Source organism: Haliaeetus albicilla, chromosome W (genome assembly GCF_947461875.1).
Source record: "Haliaeetus albicilla chromosome W, bHalAlb1.1, whole genome shotgun sequence".
Classification (NCBI taxonomy): domain Eukaryota; kingdom Metazoa; phylum Chordata; class Aves; order Accipitriformes; family Accipitridae; genus Haliaeetus; species Haliaeetus albicilla.
The window spans coordinates 13,877,829-13,905,387 of record NC_091515.1 but is presented as its reverse complement, the minus strand read 5'-3'; the positions used below and the strand labels follow the sequence as shown (position 1 = coordinate 13,905,387).

Genomic DNA, 27,559 nt, shown 5'->3' with positions numbered 1-27,559 from the left:
TTTGTACATTTCAATCCTTTTATTACTACTGTTGTCATTTTATTAGTGTTATCATTATCATTATTAGTTTCTTCTTTTCTGCTCTATTAAACCGTTCTTATCTCAACCCACGAGTTTTACTTCTTTTCCTGATTTTCTCCCCCATCCCACTGGGTGTGGGGGGAGTGAGTGAGCGGCTGTGTGGTGCTTAGTTGCTGGCTGGGGTTAAACCACGACAACACCCTTTAGGGTTGGAGGATGCACCGGCTGGCCATGGGGAACTGGTGAGAAGGGGAAAGCCACCACCACGCTGCTGTTTTCCCCACGCAGAATGGGCACCGACCGGCCATCCGCGTGTGGGACGTGGAGGAATGGGCACAGGTCTCAGCGTTGCACGGTCACAAGCATGGCGTGGCTTGCGTCGCCTTCTCCCCCAGCGCCAAGTACCTGGTGTCGGTAGGGTACCCCCACGACATGGTGGTCAACGTTTGGGACTGGAAGGTGAGCTCCAGCCAAACCAAGCTGGCTTAAAGCAGCTTGAAATTCCCCAAATCGCAGGGAAAACAGACCTTTTCCATCTTTTCTCCCAATCGCTCGTGGCTCCGGACTTTTGCGGGGGTAATGCTTACTGTGCACGACCCCACTGCGTCTTTCTTTCTGAGCAGAAAGATTCCCTGGTTGCATCAAACAAGGTATCCTGCAAAGTGACGGCCATGTCCTTCTCCGAGGACAGCTACTTCGTCACCGTGGGGCACCGCCACGTCAAGTTCTGGTTCCTGGACTCGTCGAGGGAGCTGAAGGTGAGGGGGTGCCCTTTGCTGATGCCATCCCACAGGCCGCGGGCGGCTGATAGAAGCTGGACTAGGGCTGGATGCTGCTTAAATCCTCATCACCAAAGCTGATGTGATGTGGGAGTGGGTGGTTTCTGTAGAAAGAACCAAAGAAATGCCAGGTTTTCCCCCCAAAATTCATGCTGTGTCATACCTGGACGTTGCTTTGCTCCATCCGCCCGGTGCCGGACCTCAAAGCCGCGGGTGCTTTGGCTCAACCCAGAGCTGGGGATGCTCTGGCTGGTGAGAGCCCGTGGTTGCATGGCAGCTCTGCTGGGGAATGCGTGTGGGCACGGGAACACTGCCGACATCCAGGGCCGTGCCTGCTCCAGAGGGCTTGGAGCCGTTTCCTTTGTTAATGTTTGTTAATGTTGGGTCGGTGGTGATACCCTGCTTTGCAGATCAATGAGACGGTGCCGCTGGTGGGACGCTTGGGGCTGCTGGGAGAGCTTCACGACAACATCTTCTGCGCCATGGCCTGCGGCTGAGGGCAGATGTCGGGCAGCACCTTCTGCATCTCCTCCTTGGGGCTGCTCTGCCAGTTCAATGAGAAACAGGTGCTGGAGAAACGGATCGATCTGAAGGTGGGCAGACGGGGGATATCCCCTGGACCCCCCCCCAGGCTGAAGCCCACCGGCAGGGACCTTACCCGCTCCGGCCACAGGTGCCGCTGGCAAACTGCTTCTGCCTCAGCGAGGAGCTGATATTTTGCGGCTGTGCTGATGGCACCGTGAGGATTTTCCAGGCTCGTGACATGTGCTACCTGAGTGATCTCCCCAAACCTCATCCCCTGGGTGTGGATGTCACCCAGGCCCCCCCACTGATGTACTGCACGGTCAAGGGGATGGCAGGGACCCCTCTGTCCGCCCTTTTGAACCATCCGGCGCGGCTTCCATCACCGAACCGTGGGGTTTCGGACCCCACGGCTCTCATTGCTCAGCCTGCGAGCTCATCTCGATGGAGGTCTGAGCTGAGATTCGAAGCAGCGCCCGATTTTACACGTGGCGAAGGATGGCGAGGACGGGAGGGTGGTGTCAGGCTTACAGGGGGTGGGGGGTCCCAGAGCTTCATGCTGCATGTCGGGATACAGACGCCATTTCATTTGCAAATCAAATCTGCCTCTGGCAGAGAGCTTGGTGGGCTCTGGAGGGGTTGCCCCCCCCAAACACTGCACCCTCGGGATGCAACCTGACCCCATCTCCCTCTCCCTGAAGGCGGCCGGACCTGGTCTACCCCGACACCATTGCCTTGGCCTACGACGCCTGCAACTGCTGGCTGTCCTGCATCTACAAGGACCACAGTGTCTACGTCTGGGACGTCGGGGACCTGCAGAACATCAGGAAGGTGTGGTCAGAACTTTTCCACAGCTCCTTCATCTGGACCATCAAGGTGAGGGTGACTGGGTCCCATGGGGGTGATTTGGGGCACCCACAGCCCCGCTTTCCTTCCCCACTGCCTCGACGTGTAACTCTCTGGGTGCAGGTGTACCCCGAATTTGAGGAGCGGAGATCCTGTCTGCCTCCTGGCTCCTTCCTGACGTGCTCCTTGGACAACACCACCTGCACCTGGACCTTGGAAAGCGGCTCTGTGCGCCCCATCCAGGGCAGCGCCTACAGCACGGTACAATGTGGGGGGGCTGTGTCCCACCTCCCTGCTCAAGGCAGCCCCCCGAAAACCATGTCAGCAGCTGTGGGAGCTCAACCAGCTCCTCATGCTCTCATCTTGTGGGATGTGCCTCTAGAAAATGAGGTCGCTGGAGGTTTCGGGGTGGTTCCCATCAGCTTCTTGCTGCTCTGGGTACAGAGCTGCTGCCTGAGCGGGAGAGGAGCGACATATTTTAGTGGGTTTTGGTGATTTTAGTGAGCCTGAAAATGGCTTTCCATTCTCCTGCACTCGCTATTTCTGTCTGAACGACCAAAGGACACAGTTATGCTGCTCAAATCCTGGTGTTTTCTGAGCAGGAAGCTGGGAAAAATGAAGTGGGGATGTTGGAAGCAGTTGGGTGACGTGGGTGGGCTCCTCTCATCCCCAAAGAGCTGCCTGCACTCTGCCGGGGGCCTGACTGTCCCCTCTCCTCCCGCACCAAGACCCTGCTGAACGTCATCTACACAGACAACAACACGCAGCACCTCCAGGACTCCTCCAGCGTGCCCAACCGAAGGGAGAATGTGGATCACCTCAATCTCAAGTCCGGGGTGCGGGTGATGCAGGTCAGCTCCAATGGGGAGCATTTGGCATTGGGGGACAGAGGAGGAACCCTCAGGCAAGTGGCACCACGCTCAGCCAAAAGCCGAAGAAGGACGGTGGCGGTTGGGTACTGGGGCGGGCTCCCGCCATGTGTTTTAGCCGTTCACCTTTTGCTGTGAGCATCTCTGAGCCCCCTCACCATGTGCCAACGGTGTTCCTGCATGGCTTCCCTGTTTTTTGTGAGCAGAGCTGACAGTGCGCTTCCCTCGCAGGATACACGAGCTGCAGTTCATGCAGCAGGTGGCTAAAGTGGAAGCTCACGTGTCGCAGTAGAGACGGACACGACAAGTAATAGATCATGCAAAATGGCTACTTTATTGTTCTAACACACCTTTTTATACCCTTCTTTAGAGTATGTGTTAGTATATGATTGGTTTGGTTAGTAACTAACAATTCATGATTGGTGAGTTCGTTAGGACGGTTCTTCTTATCACTATCTTGTTTTTGTACTGGTCTTCTCGGATCTTTCCAGACTCTTCAAGGATATACTACAAGCTGCTCAAGGTCGCGCTGTTCTCGAACTGTCAGGAATTCCGTAGACTCGTTGCATCCCCCGACAATTCCCCCTTTTTGTATTTGTGCTAAAAATATTGTCCCGGCTGCCCTCTGCAGGGCCCTTTGCAGAAGGCTGAAAAGACAGGGCAACATCAGGAGCATAGTTATCACAACCAAGATCACTACCCCCACAGTCTTGAGCAGAGATATCAACCATCCAGACAATCCCCAACCCTCGAACATCTTCATCAGCCAATCTAATTCATCACTTTCTGTCAGCTTCTTGACTCCCTTCTTTAATTGTTGAATACTACTGAAAATGGATTCTGAGTGATCGGATAAATTCATACAACACATCCCTTCAAACTCATCACAACCATGTCCTTGTGCTAAAAGCAAGAAATCAATTACAGCTCTATTTTGTAGCGTAGCATGTCTGACACTATCAAAGTCTAGCAGTAAATCAGATAATACTACACCAGTCTGTATTCAGGGACCCCAGAGTTTGTGATTCCTGGGGTGGCAATGAGGGTGAATGCCCGATCTGTGGAAACCAGGCATTCCCATCCATTGAGTCCATGACCTGCTGCACAGGGGTCTCCATCAATAAGTTCTTAAACTTTGTTGATGTCAGTGGGACCCCCTATTAAACCTATGAAAAAGGGATTTCTTGTTCTTTGGTTTGCGGTGGTATCCATGAGTACGTCCATCCGAGGACTGTGAGGTAGATGAACCATCTGTATATTCTTGTGCTGTCTTGCTCCGCGAACTCAGCCCAGCAATCGGTAGGTGCCAGCTTTGCGTGGGCGTCCCCACGGAGGCAACGATGGCCTTGCCGTACACCAGCCCGATGCTCTTCGGAAAATCCCGGTATTTATACATTTGCAGAGGAACGGATTTCAGCACACGTGGCCAGCGGGTGCCAAAATCCGCCTCAGTTGCAACCTATGACACATGCGCTCGCTGGCCAGGCGCGCTGCACGAGTCATAGCCATCCTGTCTATTGGTTCATGGGCTTTGTGATGCGGTTGCAATGCACAGAAAATCTTGACCTGTTATATTGGCCAAGGTGACCTACACTTAGTTTTTGGTTGAGGTGTTATTTATATTGCCGCACCCTCTGGGATGTTCCAGATGATGACGGTCGCACAAATCAAGCGGGAGTCCATTGTGGGCCTGCATCTGTGGAAACACAAGCATAACCTCGCCCCCAGGTTAATAGCTCACATGGTCCATTCCACTGACCAGTTAACTAAATCTTTAACATGTACTTTGATACCCTTTTGTAAATTCTGTGTTGAAAAGAGAGAAGTGTTGAGAAAGAGGAGGTAGGGAAGAATTATCCCCATAACGGAGAGAGTTAAGAACATAAACTGCTTTATCTAAACATGCCTGTGGTGGCTCCCCAATCATTCCCCCTTTTTGTTTTTTGAAGCAGCCACTTCAACGTGCCATGTGCACGCAGCTCTACTACTTGTGGAGAACCATTTTGATATACTACTTTGCTGTTCCAGTTGTTGTTTTCATACCATACTACTGCTGCTTTACCTGTTTTTTCCAGAACCATCTGTAAAGACAGTGGGGCCTTTCACAGGTTCTGGCTGGCTTAAATATTTCTGACCAAATGGTATTTCTTGAGCAAATTTCAGTAGCGGGTGTGACGGTAGATGATACGAGATCTGCTGTTGAAAACCCGCCATGGCCGCTTGCAGCTCGTAATTGTTTTCCAGACACCATTCAAAATACCAATTTTGAACAGGTAAAACAATCGTAGCTGGATCACGTCCTATTAGTTCTACACATCGTTTTCTGGTTTTTATGATTACATCAGCAATAAGTTCAAACAAGCCAGAAGCAGTTTTTCGTGGCCAGAATGACAAAAACATCCATTCTAAAATATGTAATGGGTCATCCCACTCAGAATTCCACTGCACCAAGGCACCAAATGGCACAGTTTTGTCAATTAGTACAAAGAATTGTACCAATTGAGACAGATCAATTCGAGAAACAAATTTCTTGTATATACATTGTTCCACCATGTGAATTGCATTTAACGCTTCCTTATTTAATATTCTGGGTTCTGTTGGATCATTGGAATGTTTTAATAAGTCCAGTAAAGGTTGTAACTGCGAATTGGTCAGTCCAAGATAGGGCCTGATCCAGTTCAAGGATCCCATTAATTTCTGTACATTGAGTGTCTTAACCGCAAGGTTAAGTTTCACAGGTTGGTGCACAACCTGCTTGCTTGTAATTGTCATTCCCAAATATTTCCAGGGTGCTATTTTTTGCACTTTTTCAGGGGCAATAACTAACCCATATTGTTGTAGCAAATTCGTGGCCAAATTTTTCATGTCATTCAACTGCTCCTTGTTGTCTGATGCTAACAGAATGTCATCCATATAGTGATAACAATAACTAGTAGGGAAATTTTCCCTTACAGGTGACAGAGCTTGTGCAACAAACCATTGACAAATGGTTGGTGAATTTTTCATGCCCTGCGGCAGAACTCTCCAGTGATATCTTTTTGCTGGTTCTGCATGATTGATAGAAGGCACAGAAAATGCAAATTTTTCTTTATCTTGGGGAGCTAATGGAATTGTAAAAAAACAATCCTTAAGGTCCATGACAATGATTTCCCAATCTTGAGGGATCATGGCAGGTGAAGGCATGCCTGGTTGCAGAGCCCCCATCGTGGCCATGACAGCATTGACTTGCCGCAGGTCATGCAAAAATCGCCATTTTCCTGATTTCTTTTTTATCACAAACACTGGAGTATTCCACGGACTGTGAGATGGTTCAATGTGTCTGGCAGCTAGTTGTTCTGCTACCAATTCTTGCAGGGCCTTTAATTTTTCAATTGGTAGGGGCCACTGATCCACCCCCACAGGGTTATTTGTTAACCAAGTTAAAACAAGCGTGGGTTGTCTAACACCCTGCAGCACAGTGGCCCTTGTTAAAAATCCGTGGTAATTCTCACCCCCCATTGCGACAAGCAATCCCTCCCCCATAAATTGAGGGGAGCTGCCATCACATATGGTTTAATAACTGCTTGTTGGCCCTCAGGATTGGTAATCAGAACTGGTGTGTCTGCCGTCTTTGCTTGCGCAGAGCCTCCCAGCCCCACTACTCCCATACCAGCCTCCTCTGTGGGCCAGGTGGACGGCCACAGATAATCGGCAATAATAGTCACATCGGCTCCGGTGTCCAGGAGCCCTGCAAGCCTTACTGTAATCGGAGATCTTCTGTGATTCGACAGCGTGCACGTCATATGTGGTCGGGATGATGAGACAGTCTGAGACCAGCAGAACTGAGGGGGTCCCGTAGAGCTGAAGCCTCCATCGCATCGCAGTCGCTGTTCTGCTTTTGAAATAGAACTCGAAAAAGGAACAAGTTGAGCAATACGAGTACCTTTAGGGATTGTTACTGGTGGGTAGGGGGTCGAAACCATCGCGCAAATTTGACCTGTAAAATCAGCATCAATAACTGCCACACGTACAATTATTCCATTTAACGTGCTACTTGATCTTCCCAATAGCAATGCACTCAGTCCGCGTCCAATAGGACCCCTTGCATTAAAAGGGACCTTAACGATGTCGTTCGGGACTAGAGTTACTGTGTCGGCGGTGGATACATCCAGCCCTGCTGAGCCAGCTGTTGCGGCTGACAATTGTTCACAGAGGGGAGTTGGCCGGCTGTCGGGAGGGGATTTGTTGTCCTCGTGCGCACTCTCGCACTCGTTTTGTTGTTTCCCTGTAGCGGCTGCCCATTAGCATGAAATTTGGAACGACATTGTTTTGCAAAATGTCCTAATTTTCCGCATTTCTTGCAAATAATCTCTGGTGAGTGGTGCACCGGTTGTTTACCTGATGATGTTTTGTGTGGAGAAGTTACATTGATGTGCCCTTCACTGCCACACCCACAGCACTTTCCAGAATTTCTCATAGCATTGGCTATGGTGGTCACCGTGTGTTCCAGTGTCCCAACTTTAGAACATGCAGCTACCATGTCGGGGACAGAAGGATCTCCTGGTAAAGCCTGTATGATCTTTTGACAGTCCTCATTAGCGTTATCTCTTGCCAACTGTTTGCATAGCATTTGCCTTAAGACCTCATCCTCTACCTGTTTTTCCAGGGCGGCAGATATTTTTTCTACAAACTGTAAAAAGGGTTCTCTGGGGCCTTGGCGGATAGTGGCATATTTTTGCTTCGGAGCTGCCATGTCCATGGTTCGCTTTAATGCCATAAGGCCTATATTTTGTGCCTGTTCAAGAACAATCGGAGGCCATGTAGCCTGCAGCTGAGGGTTACTAAAAGGCCCTTCACCAAGCAAAGCATCCTCTCCAAGGCCTAATCTCGGGTCACCCTGTAGCAGTCGTAAATTATGCTGTGCTGCTGTGCGTGCCATCTGCCTCCAAGTAGATTGAAATACTTGCAATTGTACGGGCTGAAACAGCACTTGTGCCAGATGCATAATGTCATATGGACACAGCAGATCTGTGCTGATTATACGAATAAGTTGCATCACCTCAGGAGAATTGATTCCAAATTTTTGTACTTTATTCTGCAAATCCTGCACTACTCTCCAGCCGATTGGATTGTGCTCATCGTGCCGGTTTGTGCCTGCAGCAGCTTTGAAAACAGGAAATGTAGCAGGAGCCTCTGCTGCTTTATCTAGAGGCTTTAGAAATGCTGGTGTTAGAGAGCACGGGCTGAGGCGTTCTACTAGATCCCAGTTGCCAGAGTCGGCAGCATATCTTCTAACTCCCTCCCAAAATTGATCAGGGGATCTTGGGACTACAGTTATTGTGGATGGAGGGAGAGTCCATGGCAGGGGTTCTTTCGGTATGGTTTTATCTGCGAGCTGCAGAGATCGCATAGCGTCAATTAGAGATTTTTCTGCCTCAGTTTCATTTTGGCTCTCACTTTCCGTTCGGCCCTCACATTCAGTTTGGCTCTCACTTTCCGTTCGGCCCTCACATTCAGTTTGACTCTCACTGTCCTTTTGGCCCTCAATTTCAGTACGGCCCACACTTTCCGGCTCGGTGTTAATCGCCACATTTTTCTCCTCAGGGGGGGCTGATGGAGTCACCCCTTCCGCTGCCGCACCAGTAGGTGAGGAGGGCCCCTCATCGCCCGGTAAAGTAATTAATGGCGTAGGAGGAGGAGGCGAATAAGGGCATGATCTGATTTTGCCCATGAGGGGTTTTCTGCCCGCAACTGCTGAGATTGCAGCATTGGCTGGAGCTGTTACTTGAGCAGAAACTTTTTCATTGCTAATATTTTCTGAGTCCTCATCTTTCTTTTGCTGATCTTTCGCATCACATTCTGCTTTCCATTCCTTCAGGGTCTCGCGTAATAGACGCCATACGATCGCCAACTTACACAGCTCTTTCTGTCCTTTAGAGATCTCACCAAACATTTTCCATCCCACTGCTTGCCATGCACCCACACTGAATGCAGTAACTGTTGTGGCTCGAAAGCCTTGCATCTTACACCATATTAAAATCCTTTTCAGGCTTTGTTCTGGGGTTTTAACCCCTTTTCTTTTTAATAGGGCTTTCCAGGTAGACAAAATCGTCTCCTTTTCTTTTGTTAATTGCTGCCCCATTCTAACAGTTTTGTCCCCGGTGGCTCACCTTTTTAGGTGTCAAGGCTCAGGTCCAGACCAGGCAGATTCCACTGCTCTCAGCTTCACCGGGCTCCATCTCCGCAGCTTGTCTCGCTGCCGGTATACTCTTTCGCAGCTCTCGTCGCCACCGGTACACTTCTTGCTAGTGCTGGATTTATCGCCTTTAAATGATCTGTTCACTCAGACGCATCGGGGTCACCATTTGTCGCAGTAGAGATGGACACGACAAGTAATAGATCATGCAAAATGGCTACTTTATTGTTCTAACACACCTTTTTATACACTTCTTTAGAGTATGTGTTAGTATATGATTGGTTTGGTTAGTAACTAACAATTCATGATTGGTGAGTTCGTTAGGACGGTTCTTCTTATCACTATCTTGTTTTTGTACTGGTCTTCTCGGATCTTTCCAGACTCTTCAAGGATATACTACAAGCTGCTCAAGGTCGCGCTGTTCTCGAACTGTCAGGAATTCCGTAGACTCGTTGCATCCCCCGACACTCACGATTCGGAAGTTCTCTGCCTGGAGTATTCAAAGCCGGAGACCGGTAAGGCTTCATCCTGACAGTGATGCCCGAAAGCCACCACCAGATAAGTCCTCGGGCATCGCTGGTGAGCCTTGGGGCTCAGCTTCCTGGTGACAAGCTCTTCCCGGTGGGAAAGCTTCTCCTTCACCAAACGAGCCAAGGCATCCTGAAAAACGAGCTTTGCAGGGAAGGGTCTCTCCTCTGAGAAGCCATGGGAGCTGGAAACAAGCCCCAGGGCTATGCAGATTAAAACCCAGTTTAGCCTGTGCTGGGGGTGTAACCGTCCCCTCCAGGCAGCGGGAAGGACCTGTGCAACCACCTCCATTTGCTCTCCCTTTAACACCCAACTTAAACCCAGTTTACATCAAAATCTTTGCAGGGAACGACAGCAAATACACCATTTTCTTGACAAAAGCCTTTAGCATAGTGCTATTTTAACACCCTCTTTTCTGACGGCTCCAGGAGCAGCGCTGCTGGCTTTGGCAAGCAGAGACAGGCTGATCCACATCTTGAATGTAGACAAGAACTACAAGCTGGAGCAAACCCTGGATGATCACTCCTCCGCAATAACGTCGGTCAAATTTGCTGGTAGGTGGCTGAATTTCATCCAAATTCCCCCCCATCAGGCTGCCCTTCACCTTGTTCTGCCTTGAGGATGGCGTTTTTCTCTCTGGATTTACGTACTTCAATGTCTGTATTAGAGGGGGCTCCTCTGTAGAAAACAGGCATCTCCAGACGAAGAGCTCCAAGCCATCCATTGGAGGGGATCCATAGTGGGGGGGATCCCACCCTTGGATTGCATCTAGTTCTTAAAAGAATTGGTTTCTTATGGATTCATTCATAAAGAATCACTTTTCAGATTCACTCGGTGGTGAATTTGGAACGGATGCAATCTCTGATCACCTTTCCCCGTGCTCTCTTCGCTCAGGCAACGGGGACATTCAGCTAATAAGCTGTGGCGCCAATAAAAGCATTTATTTCCACAATGCTCAAAAGGTGGGTTAGCGGCGTCTCCGCAGGGATCTGCTATTTCTCCACGAAAATTGAATGGGCGAGAAGGCAACACGGCTCTCCCTGTCTCCCTCCAGCTCCTGGATGGCTTCAATTTCGTTAGGATGCATCACATCTCCGAGAAAACCACCCTGTACGACATGGACATTGACATCATGCAGAAATATGTCGCTGTTGCCTGCCAGGACAGAAACGTCAGGTAAAGGCACTTTTCTGTGCCGGCTCAGGCTAAACCCATGTTGGGGTCACCTTTCTCTTCCCAGCTCCAGTGTCCCCGTGGGTCTCATCGCCGGCTTGACCACCTCCCATTCCTCTCGCAGGGTGTACAGCACGGCCAGCGGGAAGCTGAAGTGCTGCTACAAGGGCTCGCAAGGCGACAATGGCTCCTTGTTGAAGGTAAGAGGGCAATTTCCACCAGACGTCAGCTGTCAGAGCATCTGCAGCAGCTCCCTCGGTGCAGGGTTGGGGGGGGGGGGCTGCGGCGGGGCAGGATTGTTGGAGGTGTTGAAGGGCTTGGGGCTGAGCCATTGGTACCCTTGAGGGAAGAGCTGCTGTCCAGAGGGAGCTGGAGGAGTTGGCCAACATTCAAGAAGGCCAAGCGCAGGGTCCCGCAGCTGGGTGGGGGCAATCCCCTGTCCCAGCACAGGCTGGGGGATGGATGGATGGATAGAGAGCAGCCCTGCGGAGAAGGACTTGGGGACGCTGGTGGGTGACAAATGGGACATGAGCTGGCAATGTGCGCTCACAGCCCAGAAAGCCAAGTGTCTTCTGGGCTGCAGGTCGAGGGAGGGGACTCTGGGGTCCCCAGCACAAGACAGACGTGGACCTGCTCAAGTGGGTCCAGAGGAGGCCATGGGGATGGTGTGAGGGCTGCAGCAGCTCTGCTGCGGAGAAAGGCTGAGAGACTTGGGGCTGTTCAGCCTGGAGAAAAGAAGACCTTACTGCGGCCATTCAATACTTAAAGGGGCTTGTAAGAAAGATGGAGAGAGACTTTTACCAGGGTCTGCAGTGACAGGACAAGGGGCGACAGCTTTAAACTGACAGAGGGGAGGGTTAGGTTGGACACGAGGAAGAAATTCTTTCCAATAAGGGTGGTGAGACACCAGAGCAGGTTGCCCAGAGCAGCTGTGGATGCCCCATTGTGGGAAGTGCTCGAGGTCAGGTTAGACAGGGCTCAGAGCAACCTGATCTAGTGGGAGATATCCCTGTCCATGGCAGGGGGTTGGACTGGATGGTCTTTGAAGGTCCCTTCAACCCAAACCCTTCTGTGCTCCTACAAAGCTGCCTGGCTCCACTTGCCTTCCCACCCATGGCCAAGCCCGACCCACCACTCCTCTCCCCCAGGTACAGCTGGATCCCTCCAGCACCTTCCTGGCGACGAGCTGCTCTGACAAGAGCATCGCCCTCATCGACTTCCACTCCGGGGAATGCGTGGCAAAAATGTTCGGCCATTCAGGTTTGGTTCCTCTCGGAAATCTGGGAGGTGCCCATGGAAAGGGGAGATGCAGAGGAGAACTGCTGGGAAGTCCCCAGCGCTCTGCCTACCCCTGCCTGTCCCCCATTTGGCCGTGAAACCCCCCAATAATGTCCCCACTGTGTCGCTTCAATCTCCTAAACGAGCATGGGGATTGCAGTCCTGACAAGCACCTCCCCCTGCGTTTCCTTCTTTTTGGCACAGAAATAGTCACAGGGATGCGGTTCACCTATGACTGCGGGCACCTCATCACTGTCTCAGGAGACAGGTAGGGGCCAATGGATGTAAGAAAGTGTCCGATTTATGCTTTGCCGTAAAACCCCACACGCCTCACCCTAGACGCCATGCAAGACAAGACACAATGGGAAAAGAATCAGCTGGGTGGCATGTACACGCAAACGGCAGCACTGCTGGAGGGCTCAGGTGGATTAAATTAATGGAGGGACTTAATGTAAAGCCGCCACCCCCCCATATCCAAAATCTGGGGGTGACCTGACCCCCCCACCCACCTTTCTACCCCCAGCTGCATCTTTATTTGGCACCTGGGCCTGGAAATCATCAGCAGCATGAAGCAGCACTTGCTGGAGCTCAATCTGCCACAGCCAAAGCAGGCGAAGGAGCCAGTCCCCTGGCGCAGCTCAGGTAGCAGGGAAAAGCCCCTTGCCCCCACATCCCTCCCCCCTGTTTTTGGCTTTTGGGGTGGGAGGGAGCTCGGGGGCCCCCACCGTTCTCCCCTCCTCCAGACGGGAGACCTACATCACAATCCCCGGTGGGACGGCAGCCACTGGTGCCGGAGGAGCTTCCGACGAAGAGCCTGAGGAGGAGCGAGACAAGGCCTCGTTCCCGTGGACCCCCTCCAAGGAGGACTCGGAGCTGCATGCGTTGTGGGTCGGGGTCCCTCTGTGGCTGCACCCCGTTTTCTGCCTGTCTTTCCTCTGAGGGCTGTGGCACACAGCGCAGCTCCTAACCCCGCTCTCCCCCTCCAGCTCCGGCATGCATCCTAACCAACAGCAGGCTGCCCATGTGGGCAAAGAGGCTGGTAAGTCACACAGCCGTGCTTAGAGATTGAATTTAATTTCATTTACTTTAATGGGGCCAGATAAAGATCCCTTCTCTTCTCTCCCCCCTTTTCCAGCTGGGAGAGGTGGAGGATGGGGACGGGGCGGCCGCCAGCCCCCGGGGCAGCTACCGGCCACAGGGGTGATGAGCAGTGCATGCCAAGAGGGGTCCCATCAAGACCTTGCTGGAGATTGATCTCCCTGACTTCACCCCTATCAAACCCCACCTCAAGGGTGACGCAGAGCTCGAGCCCGGCAGCCTGGAGCAGCTGATTTCAGAGGTCAGTCGCAGGGCCAGATCCTGTACCCTCCATCAGGCCTCACTGGACCCTGGTTTTAACCATTCCTGGAGACCCCCTGCCTGTCAGTGCCCATCTTTCTGGGAAAAATCCAGCTACGGACATCAGCTCCCTGTCTCCGGCAGGCAGAGAGCTCTCCCAGTGACCTCACTGAGGACTTCCAGCTCTCTGAGCTCTTCCCAGATGAGGAAACCAACAGGGGACTGGAATCACCGGATACAACCGGGACCAGCCTGGAGGAGCCACGCGTGCCAGAGGTGAGCAGGTTGGTGCTGGCTGAAGCCAACGGTAGCTGGGCAGGGAAGCAAGCACCGCGTTTCACTATCGGTGTTAAGCCAACCTCTCCCTGCTAGTTCAGGCTTTGCTTAACGTCACCACGCCAAGTCCTGGCTCACGCTGAGCTCCATCGCACCTTCGTCCCCATCGTGCCCTCATCCCCGTCGTGGCTTTTCCCTTCAAGCCAAATTTCAGAACATTTTGGCAATGCTGGAAGGCACCAGCCTGGCAGGGTGGGGCTCCCCTGCTCACGCCAAACCTCCCATCTGGCCCCTAAAGCCCTGTCGGGGTCAGAGGAGGGAAACTTTTTGGGCACAACTTAACTTCATCCCAGCCGAGCACCCGAACGCGGGCATACGTGTCCCAGCTTGGAGCGATGGCAAGAGCAGACCCAGTGGTGGCATCTGGTGCTCTGCCGTCACCAATCAACGTGTGATGGAGCTGCTGCTGCACTCCACATACCCAGAGGAGCCCGGGGTCAGCCAGAAGGACACCTCATCCTGCGTTTCGGTCTGCCTGGGAATGCTGGCGCCTTGCTACCAGCCAGAAGGTAACACCGGGAACGTGGCCAGGGCTCCGGGAATGCGCCACAAGCACCGGCTTTGCCAGCGCTAAACCCTCATGACCGAGCAAAAAGCTTGAGGGGGTGGCTTTAGCTCAGAATAAAAACCACCTGGTGCTAACGTCTGTCATGGTGGCTTTCCTTTCCGGCTCCGTTACAGCAGACGAGGACTCGGCAGGCTCTGCTGGGGAGGTGGAGGAGCCAGAGGAGAACCCACCGCAGAGCAGCTCCCTGCCCCAGACCCCCGAGCAGGAGAAATACCTCAAGCAGCACTTTCGAGATGCTGGTGGATGCCGAAGGTAACAGGAGAAACTGCAGGCAGACAGTGCCAGCACGTTTGGCATGGCCGATCCGGGCGGATCACTGTGATGGCCGAGCTAACGCTTCCCACCCCATGGCCACAGAGAAGTTTGATGGCTTCTTAAAGGATTTGAAACCTCCCAAACCTGAGGATGAGGAAAAAACTTGTTCTTGAACCCGCGCTTGAGCATTTCAGCCCGGTTCCTCTTGCACTGCCAAAGAGCAGGTGGGCATTGGGTGCCGCGTCTGTCCGTCCATCTGGCAGGGAAGCGGTTTCCTGCTCCCAACTCCTTCTCTTGTCCCGCAGGCTGGCAGCCACCTTCCCCCTGCAGGCACGGCCCCGGCCGCAGAGCCCTGCCCGTGCCCAGGAGCTGCTCAGGGACCAGCCGGAAACATCCCAGGAGCTCCAACAATCAGAGGCGAGTCCGTTTTTTGCCTAAGGGAGGGGGAAATCTTTGGGAGAAACACCCAAAAAAAGGCATTTTCCTTCCTCGGGCTGGGCTCAGTGGCGCTTCCGTCAACTTTTTAGAAACTGCTGGATGAAAAACCTTGGGAAAAGGGAGAGGAAACAGACTCCAATGCCGGAAAACCCACAGGTGTGTGTTTGAAGACAAAGAGGGGCTTCCTTCACCCCAAAACTGCCTCCTGGATGGGGATGAGGTGGGTTTTTGTTGTCCCCTCCCGAAGCAGGGGGGGCACAAGGCTCATGGCAGCCGTGGTGCCCACAGGATCCCACTTGTGGGTTGAGACCTTTGCCACAGCCCTGTGGCTGCTGCGCACCCGCTTCCAGGAGACGCTGGGGCTCTACAACCAGGTTGGTGCCTCCCAAAAGGGGGGGGGGAGACCCCCGCCCCAATTCACAGTGTTTTGGGGGGGGTGGGTGTCGTTTGCTTCTCCTCCCTCAGATGACCAATGGCTGATGTATTTTGGCCACGCCTGTGGAGTTGGACCCCCCAAAACCCGCCACTGGCGGCTCATTTCAGAGCCGAGGTGCGGGGGGAGCGTTTTAACCAGCCAGCAAAGAATCAGAGTGACAACGGGACCCCTCTCCTGTAGGTGACCCTCTGTGCTGAGGCCACCAAGGAGGACCTCCTCCAGGCGAGGACCGCGCTTGGCCGGCCTTTTCGGCTGGATGAAAGCCGAGTTGTGCTCCCACGCCGTGACCCGCCACATTGACGCCACCATCGGCACCGATGGTCCAGCACTGGCACCGCCACTGGACCCCGAAACCCTGCCACTGCTCCATGCCTACTCTGACTCCCTCACGGAGATGATCCGGAAGAGGCTGGAGAGCAGCAACCCTGAAATGCTTTAAACTGAGGTATTGGGGTGTCAACCCACCTTCCTGCTTAAATTTCTGGGGTTTTTTTTAGGCAACTCTCTAAGCTTTAACCACTTTCAGGGTTCTCAGATGTATATTTTTTTTCTGGTTTCCATCTTGTCCCTCTCCGAGCCCCACAAACACCTGGCAAGCGCCCCGGCAGCCACATCCCCTCCCAGCCCTGATCCCGTTCCATGCCACTGGCAGAGGGGCAGAAGCGGCCATCGCTGCTGATGTTAAAAGTTGTTTAAAAAAAATAAATGTTTTTGAACCAAAGCAAGGGGTTTTGGGGTTGGTGGATTCAGCCCCTGATGACCTCATGTATTGGGTCTGGCTGAGATGGAGTTAATACTCCCCATAGCAGCCCTCATAGCTCTGTGCTCTGCATCAGTAGCTAGAAAGGTGTTGATAGCACACCAGTGTTTTGGCTACAGCTGAGCAGTGCTGGCACAGCATCAAGGCTGTCTCTCCAACATTTTTGCCCCCCCCCAATGGCAGGCTGGGGCAGGGCAAGATCTTGGGAGGGGACATAACCAGGACAGCTGACCTAAACTAACCAAACAGATATTCCATACCATATGACGTCAGCTCAGATATAAAAGCTAAGTAAAGGGAGACGGAAGGGGGGGGCATTTTTGTCTTCTGGAGCAACCACTACACGTACTGAAGCCCTGCTTCCCGGGAAGCGGCTAGACATCGCCTGCTGATGGGAAGTAGAGAATAACATAATTTGTTTTTCTTTGCTTTCACGCACGCGACCTTTGCTATCACTTTATTAAACTGTCCTTATCTTGACCCATGAGCCTTTTGTTATATTTTCTCCCCCCCGTCCAGCTGAGGAGGGGGAGTGATAGAGCGGCTTTGATGGGCACCTGGCATCCAACCAGGGTCAACCCACCACACCTCGCCAGGACCCACAAGGTTTTCATGAGGCTGCAGGATGCCTGTGTGCCCCTGGCAGCCCCTGTTGCACCAGGTGACAATTTGGGGTTCAGTGAGATGGGGGGTGGCTGGAGGGTGGTTCAAGGTACTCGGGGGGGGGGGCGATTCAGTGCCCAATCGGGCATTTTGGGGTACAGGTGAAGGAGATTTTGGGCAAGTCAGGGCTTGATGATTTGAGACATGGGAGGGGCAATTTGGGGGCATGGGGGGTAATTTGGGGTACCTAGAGGGCAATTTGGGGCACCAGGACTACAATATAGGGCCCATCATGGGCAACTGGGGATGCAAACTGGGGTCCAGTGGGGCAAATTAGAGCCTGGTGAGGGCATCTGAGGCTGCTATGGGGTGATGTGGGGCACTGGGGGGCAAACTGGGGTACCAGGGATGCAATTTGGGGCCCACTGGGGACAATTTGGGGCCCATAGGGGCATTTTTGGGTACCAGGGATGCAATTTGGGGCCCACTGGGGACAATTTGGGGCCCATAGGGGCATTTTTGGGTACCAGGGATGCAATTTGGGGCTCCATGGCTGCAATTCAGGGCCCATGGGGACATTTTGGGGTACTAGGGATGCGATTTGGGGCCCATCACATGTCATTTGGGGCCACTATGGACGATTTGGGCCCTGCAGCTGTGACATCCCCACAGGGAAACAGACCCTGCCCCCCCCTGTAATGAACGGGTTAACTTTGTTCATGAAATCGAGAAGGGGGAAGAGACATATTGAGAGTTAACATATGCCTTGTGTAATTAACAAAAACTTGCTTAAGTGATGCGTGAAGGTCACGGGTCACGGGAGAAAAGCAATGGCTATAACTTACTAGATAAGGAGAGGAAGGACAACAGCTGCAATTAACAAAGACTGTATTTCTCCACATCAAAAGACATTCTACATCAAAGGATACTCATCCTTGAGAAAATTTACCGAATCTACATAGTAACAGACCTGCACAAGTGAGGAAAGAAGAAGCAGGACAAGGCGGAGACTTACAAGAAAGGGGGTACATGAAATGTATATAAGGAATGTAACGGTAACGTAAAGTTGCAGGCCTGTGGCGGAGCATTGCCTCCCCGGCCGCCCAGCGCTGTTTTGCTCTCTTATCGCTTGCTAATAAATTCGATTTTTTTTATTCAATACAAATTGGCTCCTCCAATTTGTCACGAGCGCTTATAACACCCCCACTCCCTGCAGCCACGCACACCCCAAAGTCCCCCATGCAGCGCTGCTCCCCTGCCCCACAGCCCCCCCAAACCCCAGAGAGCAGCCCTTCCTTCACCCCACACAGAGCCACTGACACATCCCACTGCCAAAAATAACCATTATTACCACCGGGGGGGACAGAGCCAGGGTTAGGGGGCACAAGGGAGGTTTTGGGGTGATGACCACCATCTGGGGCGATTTTGGGGGCTGAGAGCATCTCCAGGCGCTGTCACTCGGTCCAGCAGTGGCCGCAGTACGGGGCGGTGCAGACGTAGTAGAGCCTCATGGCGTCCTGGGGGAGGTTGGGAGGAGGGGGTGGTCACGGCGGGGCAGGGGGGAACAGTGACAGCTTGGGGGGGGGGGGGGGGCGGCTCTGGTACTGTGCGACTGGAAGAAGACGGCCTCCTTGTGCCCACACCTGGGGGAGAGGGGGACGGCAGTGTCCTGGGTTCAGCTGGGATAGAGTTAATTTTTACAGGAACCTGGGAGGTGGGGGGCACAGCCGGGGCAGCTGACCTGAACTAGCCAAGGAGCTATTCCATAACGTGTGACATCATGCTCAGTATATAAATGGGGAGCGGGCCAGGGGAACCTCTCGACTTTCGGTGGGGGAAGTGGCGGAGTGTCGGGTTCCGGGTGGTGAGCAGTTGCACTGTGCATCACTCTTTTTGTATACTCTTTCATTAGTACCGTTGTTGTTGTAATTTTTTTGTGTTGGCCCATTTACTGCCCTTATCTCAACCCTCGAGGTTCCAGGTTTTTTTTTTTCTTTTCTCTCCTCCGTCTTCCCCCCTATCCCACCGGAGGGGGGCGGGAGGAGTGAGCGAGCGGCTGCGTGGTCCTTTGTTACCGGCTGGGCTGAAACCACGACAGGCAGTGACAAGGGAGTCCCGTGGGGGGACATTGGAGCCCCACGAGGACACTGGAACCCCAGGGCGGGAACAAAGGACCTGAGAGCCCGGGGGGGACACACCAGAGCTGGGGAGGATACGGGACACCCCAGGGGGAACATTAGGGCAGCATGGCCGTGGGGGGGGCCTGTGTCCCCACAGCGTGAGGGGTCCCCAGGGGGTCCCTACACCCCCACAGCCCAGCTCACTTCTGGCAGAGGTGGTCCTCGGTGCGGGGCAGCATGGGGTCCTGGGAGACATCAGCAATGATCCGTGTGAGCTCGCTGCGAGGAGATGCCCCAGGGTGTTAATTAGCCTCCTTAATTACCCCTAGGCTATTAATAACCCTGGCATCCCCCTCATTAATTACCCCTATTAATTGCTCCTACATTAAATTACCATTGAGTTATCCTCCCTTATTATCTCCCTTTTTTAATTACCCACTAGTTGCCCCTCAATCACTCTTATTGACTATCCCAATTATCCTTTTCCTAGTTATTAATTACCCAGCAACTGTTCTCCATTATTAATTGTCCCCATAAATCACCCTCCACTCATCTTCCTTTAATGACTCCCCTTATTAATCACTCATTACTTCCCCCTAATTATTCTCATATTAGTTACCTAATTCCTATTTTGCTAATTACCTTCTTACTAATTACCCCACCAGTTCTTTTTAATTGTTTTTCCCTTATTAAATTAGTCTCTACTAACACCCCTCCCTGTGGGGAGAGATTTGAAGGAATCAGACAGCACGGCGGGCACTACTCCGTTGTTAGAAGGGGATGTGCTGGAACTTGTAGGCTATAAACCTTGGGAGGCCTGATAAGGGAAATAGAGAGGCGCCAATGTGTTGGGGAATTACTGACCCGTGAGTCATGCTCGATAAAGGGCTGGAACTTAGAGTCTTTTGCAAAAATAGCTTAGTTGCTGACAGTCCAATTGCTAAAGTTTAAGTAGCTACCAATTAGCGCGCACTGGTAAGAACTTTGGAGCATAATAACCAATCAGTTTAAAAAATGGGTCTTCTAATTTTCTATATAAACGAGTGTTATATACAATAAAACGACTCTCTGCTTGCATCAAGCTGTGTCCTGTCTCTCAATCGCGGCACCTCCCTGGGGTGGGAAACACTGGGACTGGGACCCAGGTGTCCAGAGGGGACCCAGGCAGCCGGGACTGCTAACAAACTCACTCCGCTTTGTGGGTGATCTTGTTGACATAGATGCAGCTGTTGTCGGCCTCTTGCTGGTAGTTGCAGTTGCAGCACTGGGGGAAGAGAGGGGGTTATGGACTGGTCCCAGTGCCAAACTGGGAGGGGCGGGGCACAGCCCCATGAGGTGCTGGGACTGGTCCCAGTGCCCCAGTGGGGGCTGTGGGGGTGGGCACAGCCTGCTATCATAGTGGGACTGGTCCCAGTGCCACATGGGGGCTGAGGGGCACACAGCCCAGTACGCTGGGACTGGTCCCAGTGGTGGGGGACACATGACAACATAGATGGACAGACTCACGGTATAGAGCAGGATCTGGTTCTCCTTATCCTCCTTGGGGTACAGCATGTTGTTGCTGGGGGGGGGGGGGGAGGGCAGATGGAGGGGTGTGTGTTACTGTGGGGTCTGGGGGGGGGCCAGCCTGGTCCTGGGGCCACATCTCCTGGGGAGGGGGAGCATGGGGGACCCCGGGGGGGTATTTGGGGGGCCTGGGGAGGGGTTGGGGGGGTATCAAAGGGCTCTGGGTGTTGCCAAAAAACTTGGAATAAAGAACTTAGCAACACCAATTTAGTGTAGATAAGCAGACACTTCTTTATTGACGGCCAGGTGCGCGGGTGAGTCCTCTCACGAACCACGCACCCCTGTGAGACAAGGGGAGTCACCTGAACACCAAAATCATACACCTTATATTGAACTTATTCATACATATTCATTAGATTTCTGGGAAATGTTATGCATATTCATTAGATTTCTGGGAAGTTATTAGCATATGTAAATGTCCTTTACACAGGCACATTGAAGGTCTCTGGTGGTCTTCTAGAGTCCTCTGGTGGTCTTTCATAGTCTTCCTCACTTGTCCGCTTCTTGACCTTCTTTAGGTGATTCTGTGCAGTTTGGCCCTTGGCAGGTAACTGTTTCTTGGCAGATAACTACAAGTTGCTTCATTTGACTCTTCTCAGTTCCCATTAATTTGAAATTCTGACATCTTATGCATTCTTCTAGGTTATAATATACTCCTACAAATAAACACTATATCCAAATTATCTTAAATCTTAAGCTTGTTATCTAAGTTCTGAATGTTCCTACTACATGATTTTAACCAATTCCTCCGGCCCTGGTACAGGGCTATACAGAGGATTTCACAGCAGCTGTTGGTTGTTGGTTAAATGTGTAAAATGCAATAGATATATAATTTTTGCTAAAATATTTCTTATAATTCTATATTCCTATTAAAATTGAATATGATTAATTCTAACCAATAACAAATCAATAACAAATCAGTAACATGGGGGGCGAGGGGGGTTCAGGAACTGGGGGATCCAAGGGGTGTCAGGAAAAACCAAGTAGTGGTGGGGGGTATCCAAGGAGCCTGGAGGGTGTCAGGGAGCCTTGAGGAGGGGTCTGGGGGTCACGGGGGGGTATCGGGGAGCCCTGGGGGGGGTGAAGGAGCCCCGGGAGGTATTGGGGGGCCCGGGGGTGTCGGGGAGGCCCAGAGGGGATGGCTGGGGGGCCCAGGGAGGGAACTAGGGAGGCCCACGAGGGGGGTCTGGGGCGGCCCAGGGGTTATCGGGAGCGTCTGAGGAGCTCGGGGGGGGGCCTGGGGTGTCCGAGGGGGCATGGGGGGGGGGTCCCGATGTCCCCTCACCACTCCTGGCAGAAGCGGATCCCCACGAAACCCGGCTCGTAGGCCAGGTCCGCCTCTATCGCGGCCCGGCGCGTGCGCACGGCGGCCGCGCAGGGACAGACGGCGGCGGGGAGCGCGGGCGGCGCATGCGCGGGGCCGGACCCCGCCCCCGCGCGCTGCAGGGCGGCACCCGCGTGCGTTGCACACCCGAACCCCGTGTGTTGCACACCCACACCCCGTGCGCGGCTCTGCCGCCCCGCCCCGCGCGCCCTTCCCCACCCCCTCCCGCCTTCCACCAGAACGCGTCTACTCTTGGCGAGACAGTGGCGGGCGGGCGAGGCAGCTCCCTCCCCATTGGCTAGCCGTCAGCGCGCGGGGCGGTCCTTCGGCTCCCATTGGTTGGGTGGCGGGGGCGGGGCGAACGTACGGGGCGGGCCGAAGGTTCCAGAAGCGGCGGCGGCAGGCGGTTGGGGCTGGGTCGGGGCCGTGGCTCGGGACCGGCTCCGGCGGCGAGCAGCAGCCTGAACACGTTCTGCGCTCACAAGCGTTACAGTACCGGCCTCACCATCGCCGAGTTCAAGGTACCGGTACCAGGGAATGCCCCGCTGGGCGGGACATTCCCCCCCTCGCGGACCGGGCCCTGGGGGACCCTCCTCCTCCTCCTTCTTCTTCTTATGGGGGCTGCGTCCGGTCCCCCCTTCTGACAGGGAACCACGCCCCACCGGGATCTCCTCTTCCTCACCGGGTCCGGGACCTCTTCCTCCTCTTCCTCTCCGGGACAGACAGCCCCCCCCCCCGTCCTCACCGGAAATCCCCCCCTCACCGGGGCCAACCCCCACCGTGCCCGACCCAGGGTGGGGGAGGCCAGGACCAGGCTGGGGACTCCCCCCCCCCCCCCCCCCCCCCCAAAGATCAGGACCAGGATCCCACCACCAACCCCCCCCCCTTCTCCAAACTCCCCCCCCCCCCCCCCCTTTCCTTTCCCAGTGCAAACTGGAGCTGATGGTGGGCAGCCCAGCCTCCTGCATGGACCTGGAGCTGTACGGTGCTGAGGAGGAGCTGCTGGGACGCCTGGACTGTGACGAGGCCCTGCTGGGCTCCTACCCCGTGGCCGATGGCTGCCGCGTGCACGTGGGTGTCCGTCCCCCCCCCCATTTTCCCTAGTTCTCATCCCAAAATTACCCCTGAAACTGCCCCATTGCACCCCGTTTCCCTACTTCTCACCCCAAAGTCCCACTTTTTCACCCCAAAATGAGTTCCCCCCCACCTCGGGGGAGACCCCAGAATAACTCCCCGGGGTGGGGGTGGACCCCCCCCCCTTTACAGTAACGAGGTGCTGCAGGTGATCGACCAGAGCGGGGCACACATGGGGGAGTATGAGGATGTCTTGCAGGTGAAGTACGAGATCGCCGAGAGCGACTACAAAAAGCGGCCAGGTGACACCAGTGTCCCCTGGCGGGCCACCTCCCCCCTCCCCGGGGATGTCCCCAGCCTCAAGGGGATGTCCCCATTCCATGTCCCCCGTGGTGGCACTCATTCCATGCCTGCTGTGTCACTGTCCCATCCCCCCCAGTGACACTCTCCCTGTCCCCACTGTGTCACTGTCCCCCCAGATGAGGTGACAATCCCCTGTCCCCCGTGGTGACACTGCCACCACCCCTGCCATGTCACCCCCCCACCCAAGACATCCCATCCTGTCACCAACCTCTGTCAGTCACCTCTGCTACTCACTGGGGTGGGAGGGGGGGGTTGCCATTTGCCATCCCCCACCCCTGTGGTACTGTACCTGCGCTGATGTCCCCCGTGTCCCCGCAGAGTCCCTTCGGCCCTTCCCGCACCAGCAGCGTTGGGGACATTACGACACTGAGGGGACACGGCGCTGGGCCCAGGAAGCAACGCTGGCGGCCGCCCTCCCCCTCGGTGCCCGTTGCCAAGTCCGGCTACTGGGACAACCCTCCAAACTTGCCACCATCATGTTTGTGGGTATGTGTCCCCAAATGTCCCCAGTGTTGTCCCCAATCCCCCCCCCCTCCAAAAGACTGACCCCCGCTTCTCCCCGCAGGCCAAACCCACTTCAAGCTGGGCTACTGGGTGGGTGTCTGCTATGATGAGCCGCTAGGCAAGCATGACGGCAGGTAAGGTCCCCAAAATGTCCCTGAGGTGTCCCCTTCTTCTAGGAGGGGGTCCCCCAAAGCTTTGGTGTTTGCCCCCCTCCCCGCAGTGTGGGCAGTCACCGTTATTTCGAGTGCCAGCCCAAATACAGCGCCTTTGTCAAACCCCAGAGCGTCACCCCCGGGGACTTCCCCGAGGAGGAGGACAGCCTCGAGGATGAGCTGTGAGGAGACACAGCGGGGGGGGGGGGGGCCGCCGGGGGAAACCACAGCCTCAAATCGCTGTGTTTTTCCCTTGTTTTGGGGTGCCCCCCCTGCTCTGTCCCCTTCCCCCCTAAGCGCATCCCAGTGCTGGTTTCACCCCAAAATTCCCCCCCGCGTCGGCTTCCCCCTCCCCCCGTCCCCCTTCTGGCGGGGGACGGGGCTCCTTGCGCCAGCCACGCCCTCCCCGCTAGAAGGTGGGGAGAGGGCGTGGTGTGCGGTGTGCTGCAGCCAATGGACGGGCGAGTTGAGGAGGAGGCGGTGCCGGAAGGAGTGGCCAATGGGTGGGTAAGTGGGGTCGGGGGTGGGGGGGCGACCTTACAATAACACACCCAGCCCCGGTACCGACCCCCCCCGGTAACGAACCGCCATTTTTTCTCTCCCAGAGCCGCCGCCAGCGCTGCCCCTCCTCCCTCCTCCCCACCGGCGGGGCGGCCCCGCCTCATAAACTGGCGTTTTAAGGTGGAAGACGGTGTTTTGGTCATTTTTGTGCGGGGGGGGGGGGGAAGGGTTTTGGGGTGAATTTGGGGGTTTTCGGGGTCGAGCGTGAGAGAAGGGGCCTGGCTCTTCCCGACATACCCCGCGCGTAGCCAATAGGAACGTTTCTTCCGCTCGAGAGAGGGCGGGACGTAGCGCACCGGTCTATCGCCGCGTATCATTTCCCGCGCAGGGTGGGGCTGCGTCGACGAACGCGCGTCTCCGCCAATAGGCGCGGTAACCCGCAGTGAGCGGCGGCAAGGGCGACCAACGGCCGTTCGGCGGCGGCGCTGGGGTGGAAAGGGGAGGGACGTGGCGGGGCTGCCATGGGCTGGTGGGGCGGGCGGTGGCGGCCTTGGCGCTCCGGAGGCTGTGGGGGGTGGCGGGGCGGCCTCGATACAGCCTGGGCCGGGCCCCGCCGCCTCCAACCTGGAACGGGCGGACGCTCGGCTGCTGCGGAAGGCGCTAGAGGGCGGTAAGGGACGGGGGCGGGGCCGGCGGGAATGCGCCAGGGGGCGGAGCCGAGGCGAGAGGCAGCTAGGGGCGGGGCTCGAGGGGGTGAAGGGGGTTGAGGGCGTGGCAGGTGGGCCCAGGGGGCATCCCTTCACCGTGCCCCGCTGACCCTCCCCCCCCCCCCCAGGTCTCCTCTCCTGGTTCTGTAATGGGCTCCTGGCCACCGGCATCGGCATCATCTCCTGTGTCCAGAGCGACACCGGCCATGATGCTGCCTACGGTGGGAATGGTATGGGGGGCACCCATCTGGGGACACCTCCACCCACCCATGGGACACTCGCCCTAGGGACACCTATCTACCCCCGTGGGGACACCCACCCCGAGGATGCCCACCCACCCCCAGGGACACCACCCCCAGGACACCCACCCACCCACCCAGGGGACACCCATTTCCTCTTGGGGATGCCCATCCTGACAACTCCCCCCCCCACCCCCAGACCGACACCCCCCCCCCAACCCAACCAAAATCCCCCAAACCCCAGTCACCCCCCCGGGTGCCCATTTTGAGGCCATTTCCTCCATTTTAGGGTCTGCGTCCCTCCATTTTGCCAAATTTTGCTGCGTTTTACCCATTTGTCATTATAATAAAACCCCTCCCCACTCTGGGAGGGGAAGGAACCCCTCAAATATTCTAACCCAGCTCTTTTTTGGGCTTTTTTTTTTTTTTTTAGGCTTTTTCATCTTGGGGGGCCTGTGTATTTCCTACGGGGTGGGCTCCTACCTGGTGAACCTGGTGCTGCTGCGGTGGCCCATGATGCTGCTGGTGCCCACCACTGCCACCAATGCCGCTGCCATGCTGCTGGCCCTGCTCTGGCTCTGTGCCCTCTACATCGGGCATTTAGAGGTGGAGATCATCCCCGAGGAGCCCCCCAAAAAGTGACCCCGGGGTGGGGGGGGGGAGAGAGAGAGATGATAACAGGGATCCCCCTCAGTGATGGGGTGGGAAAATACCCCCTGGGGGATTGGAAACTGCCTTGGGGGGGGGTTAAACCCAACGCAGGGGGGTTAAACCTACCCCAGGGAAGATTAAACCCCACCCCAGGAGGATTAAAAGCCCCTTGGGAGGATTAAGCCTCTCTCCCCAGGAGGATTAATTTATTAAATCCCCCCTCGGGAGGATTAACACCCCACCCAGGAGGATTAAAAGCCCCCCCCGGGGGATTAACCCCCCCCAGAAGGATTAAAACTGCCCCTGGGAAGATTAACCCCCCCCCAGGGGGATCAAAAACACCCGGGGGGTTGGATTAAAATACAATTAAAGACCCCCCCAGGTGCTGTTTATGTGCAAAAACCCCCAGTTTTGGCTGCTTTATATTTATTCACTCACCCCCAGCGTGGGGGGGTCTGCGCCCTCCTGGGGCGTTTGCTGCACCCACTGTGTTTGCATACTCATTCCTGCTGCGAAAAATGGGGTTTTTGAGCAAAACTCACCTCCATGTGGCTCTGCTCTGGGGGTTTTACTAAAAAATTAGTGTTTATTTGGGCGCCGTGCCAGAAACGGGTGTTTTTGGCCTCAGTTTCTGCAGCCCCCGCAGTTGGCACGGGGCGGAGGAGACGGGCTGGGAAATAAAAATGTGGAAAAAGCCCCAATTTGTCACCAATTCATTTGCAGGAAGAGGGAAGAAAAAAACCAGTTTGCAGCCAATTTGCCCAAATTCGTGCTGATTAACCTGAAACTTGGGTTTCCCCACTTTGCAAAGCTCAGTTTGCAACTGGTTCCCAGTTTGCTGCCTGTTCCCAGGGTGCGAAACCCAGTTTGCAATGCCCAGTTCCCAGTTTGTTACCTGTTTCCAGTTTCCAACTGGTTCCCAGTCCACCAAGCCCAGTTTGTGACTGTTTTCCCTGCATTGCAAAGCCCAGTTTGCAACTGGTTCCCAGTTCGCTGCTGCTCATTCCCAGTTCACCACTGGTTCCCTGTTCCCAGTTTACAACTCCTTCCCGGTTTACAACACCCCCACCCCCCCACCCCAAAAAAAAACCACCGCAGTGACTCCAAAATTATTTCTTTTTTTTCTTGTCATCTTTTTTTTTCTCTTTTGATTCAGGAGGAAAAGGGCCCAGCCAGACCCCCCCCCGAGCATTAAACATTTTTTTTAATTTTTATTTTTCATGCACTAATCGCATCGGCCCTGGAAAATGTCACAAATTGTTAAAAACGTCTTTAAAAGAAGCGGAAAAAGGCAATCTCTATCACCAAAAACTACAGGGCAGGAGGTTTGTTAGACCCTAAAAATACAAAGAATACATTAGCGCTGATATCACTCCTGCTGACCCCTTCGCTGGCAGAAAACTCTCCCAAAAAGACCCAAAAATTCAATTTAT

General features: G+C 54.5%; 3 protein-coding genes and 1 long non-coding RNA gene across 5 annotated transcripts; 3 read left to right on the top strand and 1 right to left on the bottom strand.

Moving 5' to 3' along the window:
- The first annotated feature begins 237 nt into the window (after positions 1 to 237).
- LOC138683630 (WD repeat-containing protein 62-like) lies at positions 238 to 13,024 on the top strand. The gene is given in 17 exon segments (XM_069775624.1): positions 238 to 249; positions 310 to 480; positions 645 to 779; positions 1,211 to 1,393; positions 1,474 to 1,634; positions 2,024 to 2,198; positions 2,292 to 2,429; positions 2,897 to 3,072; positions 3,269 to 3,319; positions 9,660 to 9,727; positions 10,169 to 10,294; positions 10,635 to 10,702; positions 10,795 to 10,916; positions 11,038 to 11,113; positions 12,062 to 12,173; positions 12,396 to 12,459; positions 12,715 to 13,024. Coding segments are annotated over 17 exon segments (2,133 nt in total). The 3' UTR covers positions 13,010 to 13,024.
- A 1,971-nt stretch (positions 13,025 to 14,995) lies between these two features.
- Positions 14,996 to 16,281, top strand: LOC138683271 (uncharacterized). 2 transcript variants are annotated; one of them, XR_011322877.1, is made up of 3 exons: positions 14,996 to 15,282; positions 15,415 to 15,500; positions 15,743 to 16,281. It is a non-coding gene; the product is annotated as an uncharacterized lncRNA (long non-coding RNA). The 2 variants fall into 2 exon arrangements; XR_011322876.1 differs by having other exon boundaries at positions 14,996 to 15,500.
- Positions 16,282 to 18,251: 1,970 nt separating this feature from the next.
- Positions 18,252 to 22,230, bottom strand: LOC138683629 (DNA-directed RNA polymerase II subunit RPB9-like). Its single transcript, XM_069775623.1, has 7 exons — positions 22,186 to 22,230; positions 21,897 to 22,051; positions 20,552 to 20,606; positions 20,236 to 20,309; positions 19,250 to 19,324; positions 18,520 to 18,568; positions 18,252 to 18,442 (listed from the first exon to the last, which is right to left on the bottom strand). The coding sequence occupies exons 1-7, from the start codon at positions 22,228 to 22,230 to the stop codon at positions 18,380 to 18,382; spliced, it is 516 nt and encodes a 171-aa protein (XP_069631724.1). The 3' UTR covers positions 18,252 to 18,379.
- Positions 22,231 to 22,328: 98 nt separating this feature from the next.
- LOC138683314 (tubulin-folding cofactor B-like) lies at positions 22,329 to 26,136 on the top strand. The gene is made up of 8 exons (XM_069774958.1): positions 22,329 to 22,456; positions 22,863 to 23,006; positions 23,218 to 23,311; positions 23,691 to 23,858; positions 23,938 to 24,010; positions 24,634 to 24,709; positions 25,365 to 25,466; positions 25,909 to 26,136. The coding sequence occupies exons 2-8, from the start codon at positions 22,878 to 22,880 to the stop codon at positions 25,963 to 25,965; spliced, it is 699 nt and encodes a 232-aa protein (XP_069631059.1). The 5' UTR covers positions 22,329 to 22,456; positions 22,863 to 22,877; the 3' UTR covers positions 25,966 to 26,136.
- The last annotated feature ends 1,423 nt before the right edge of the window (positions 26,137 to 27,559 follow it).

Coding starts and splice junctions, on each gene's coding strand:
- LOC138683629 (XM_069775623.1), bottom strand. CDS start 22,230: ATGGGGAGGGAGCTGCCTCGCCCGCCCGCCACTGTCTCGCCAAGA. Junction 18,569..19,249: donor GAGGACCACCTCTGCCAGAA/GTGAGCTGGGCT, acceptor CCTCTCCCCCAG/GTGTGGGCACAAGGAGGCCG. Junction 18,443..18,519: donor AGTCGCACAGTACCAGAGCC/GCCCCCCCCCCC, acceptor AACCTCCCCCAG/GACGCCATGAGGCTCTACTA.
- LOC138683314 (XM_069774958.1), top strand. CDS start 22,878: ATGGTGGGCAGCCCAGCCTCCTGCATGGACCTGGAGCTGTACGGTGCT. Junction 23,859..23,937: donor TGCCACCATCATGTTTGTGG/GTATGTGTCCCC, acceptor TTCTCCCCGCAG/GCCAAACCCACTTCAAGCTG. Junction 25,467..25,908: donor TGCTGCCTACGGTGGGAATG/GTATGGGGGGCA, acceptor TTTTTTTTTTAG/GCTTTTTCATCTTGGGGGGC.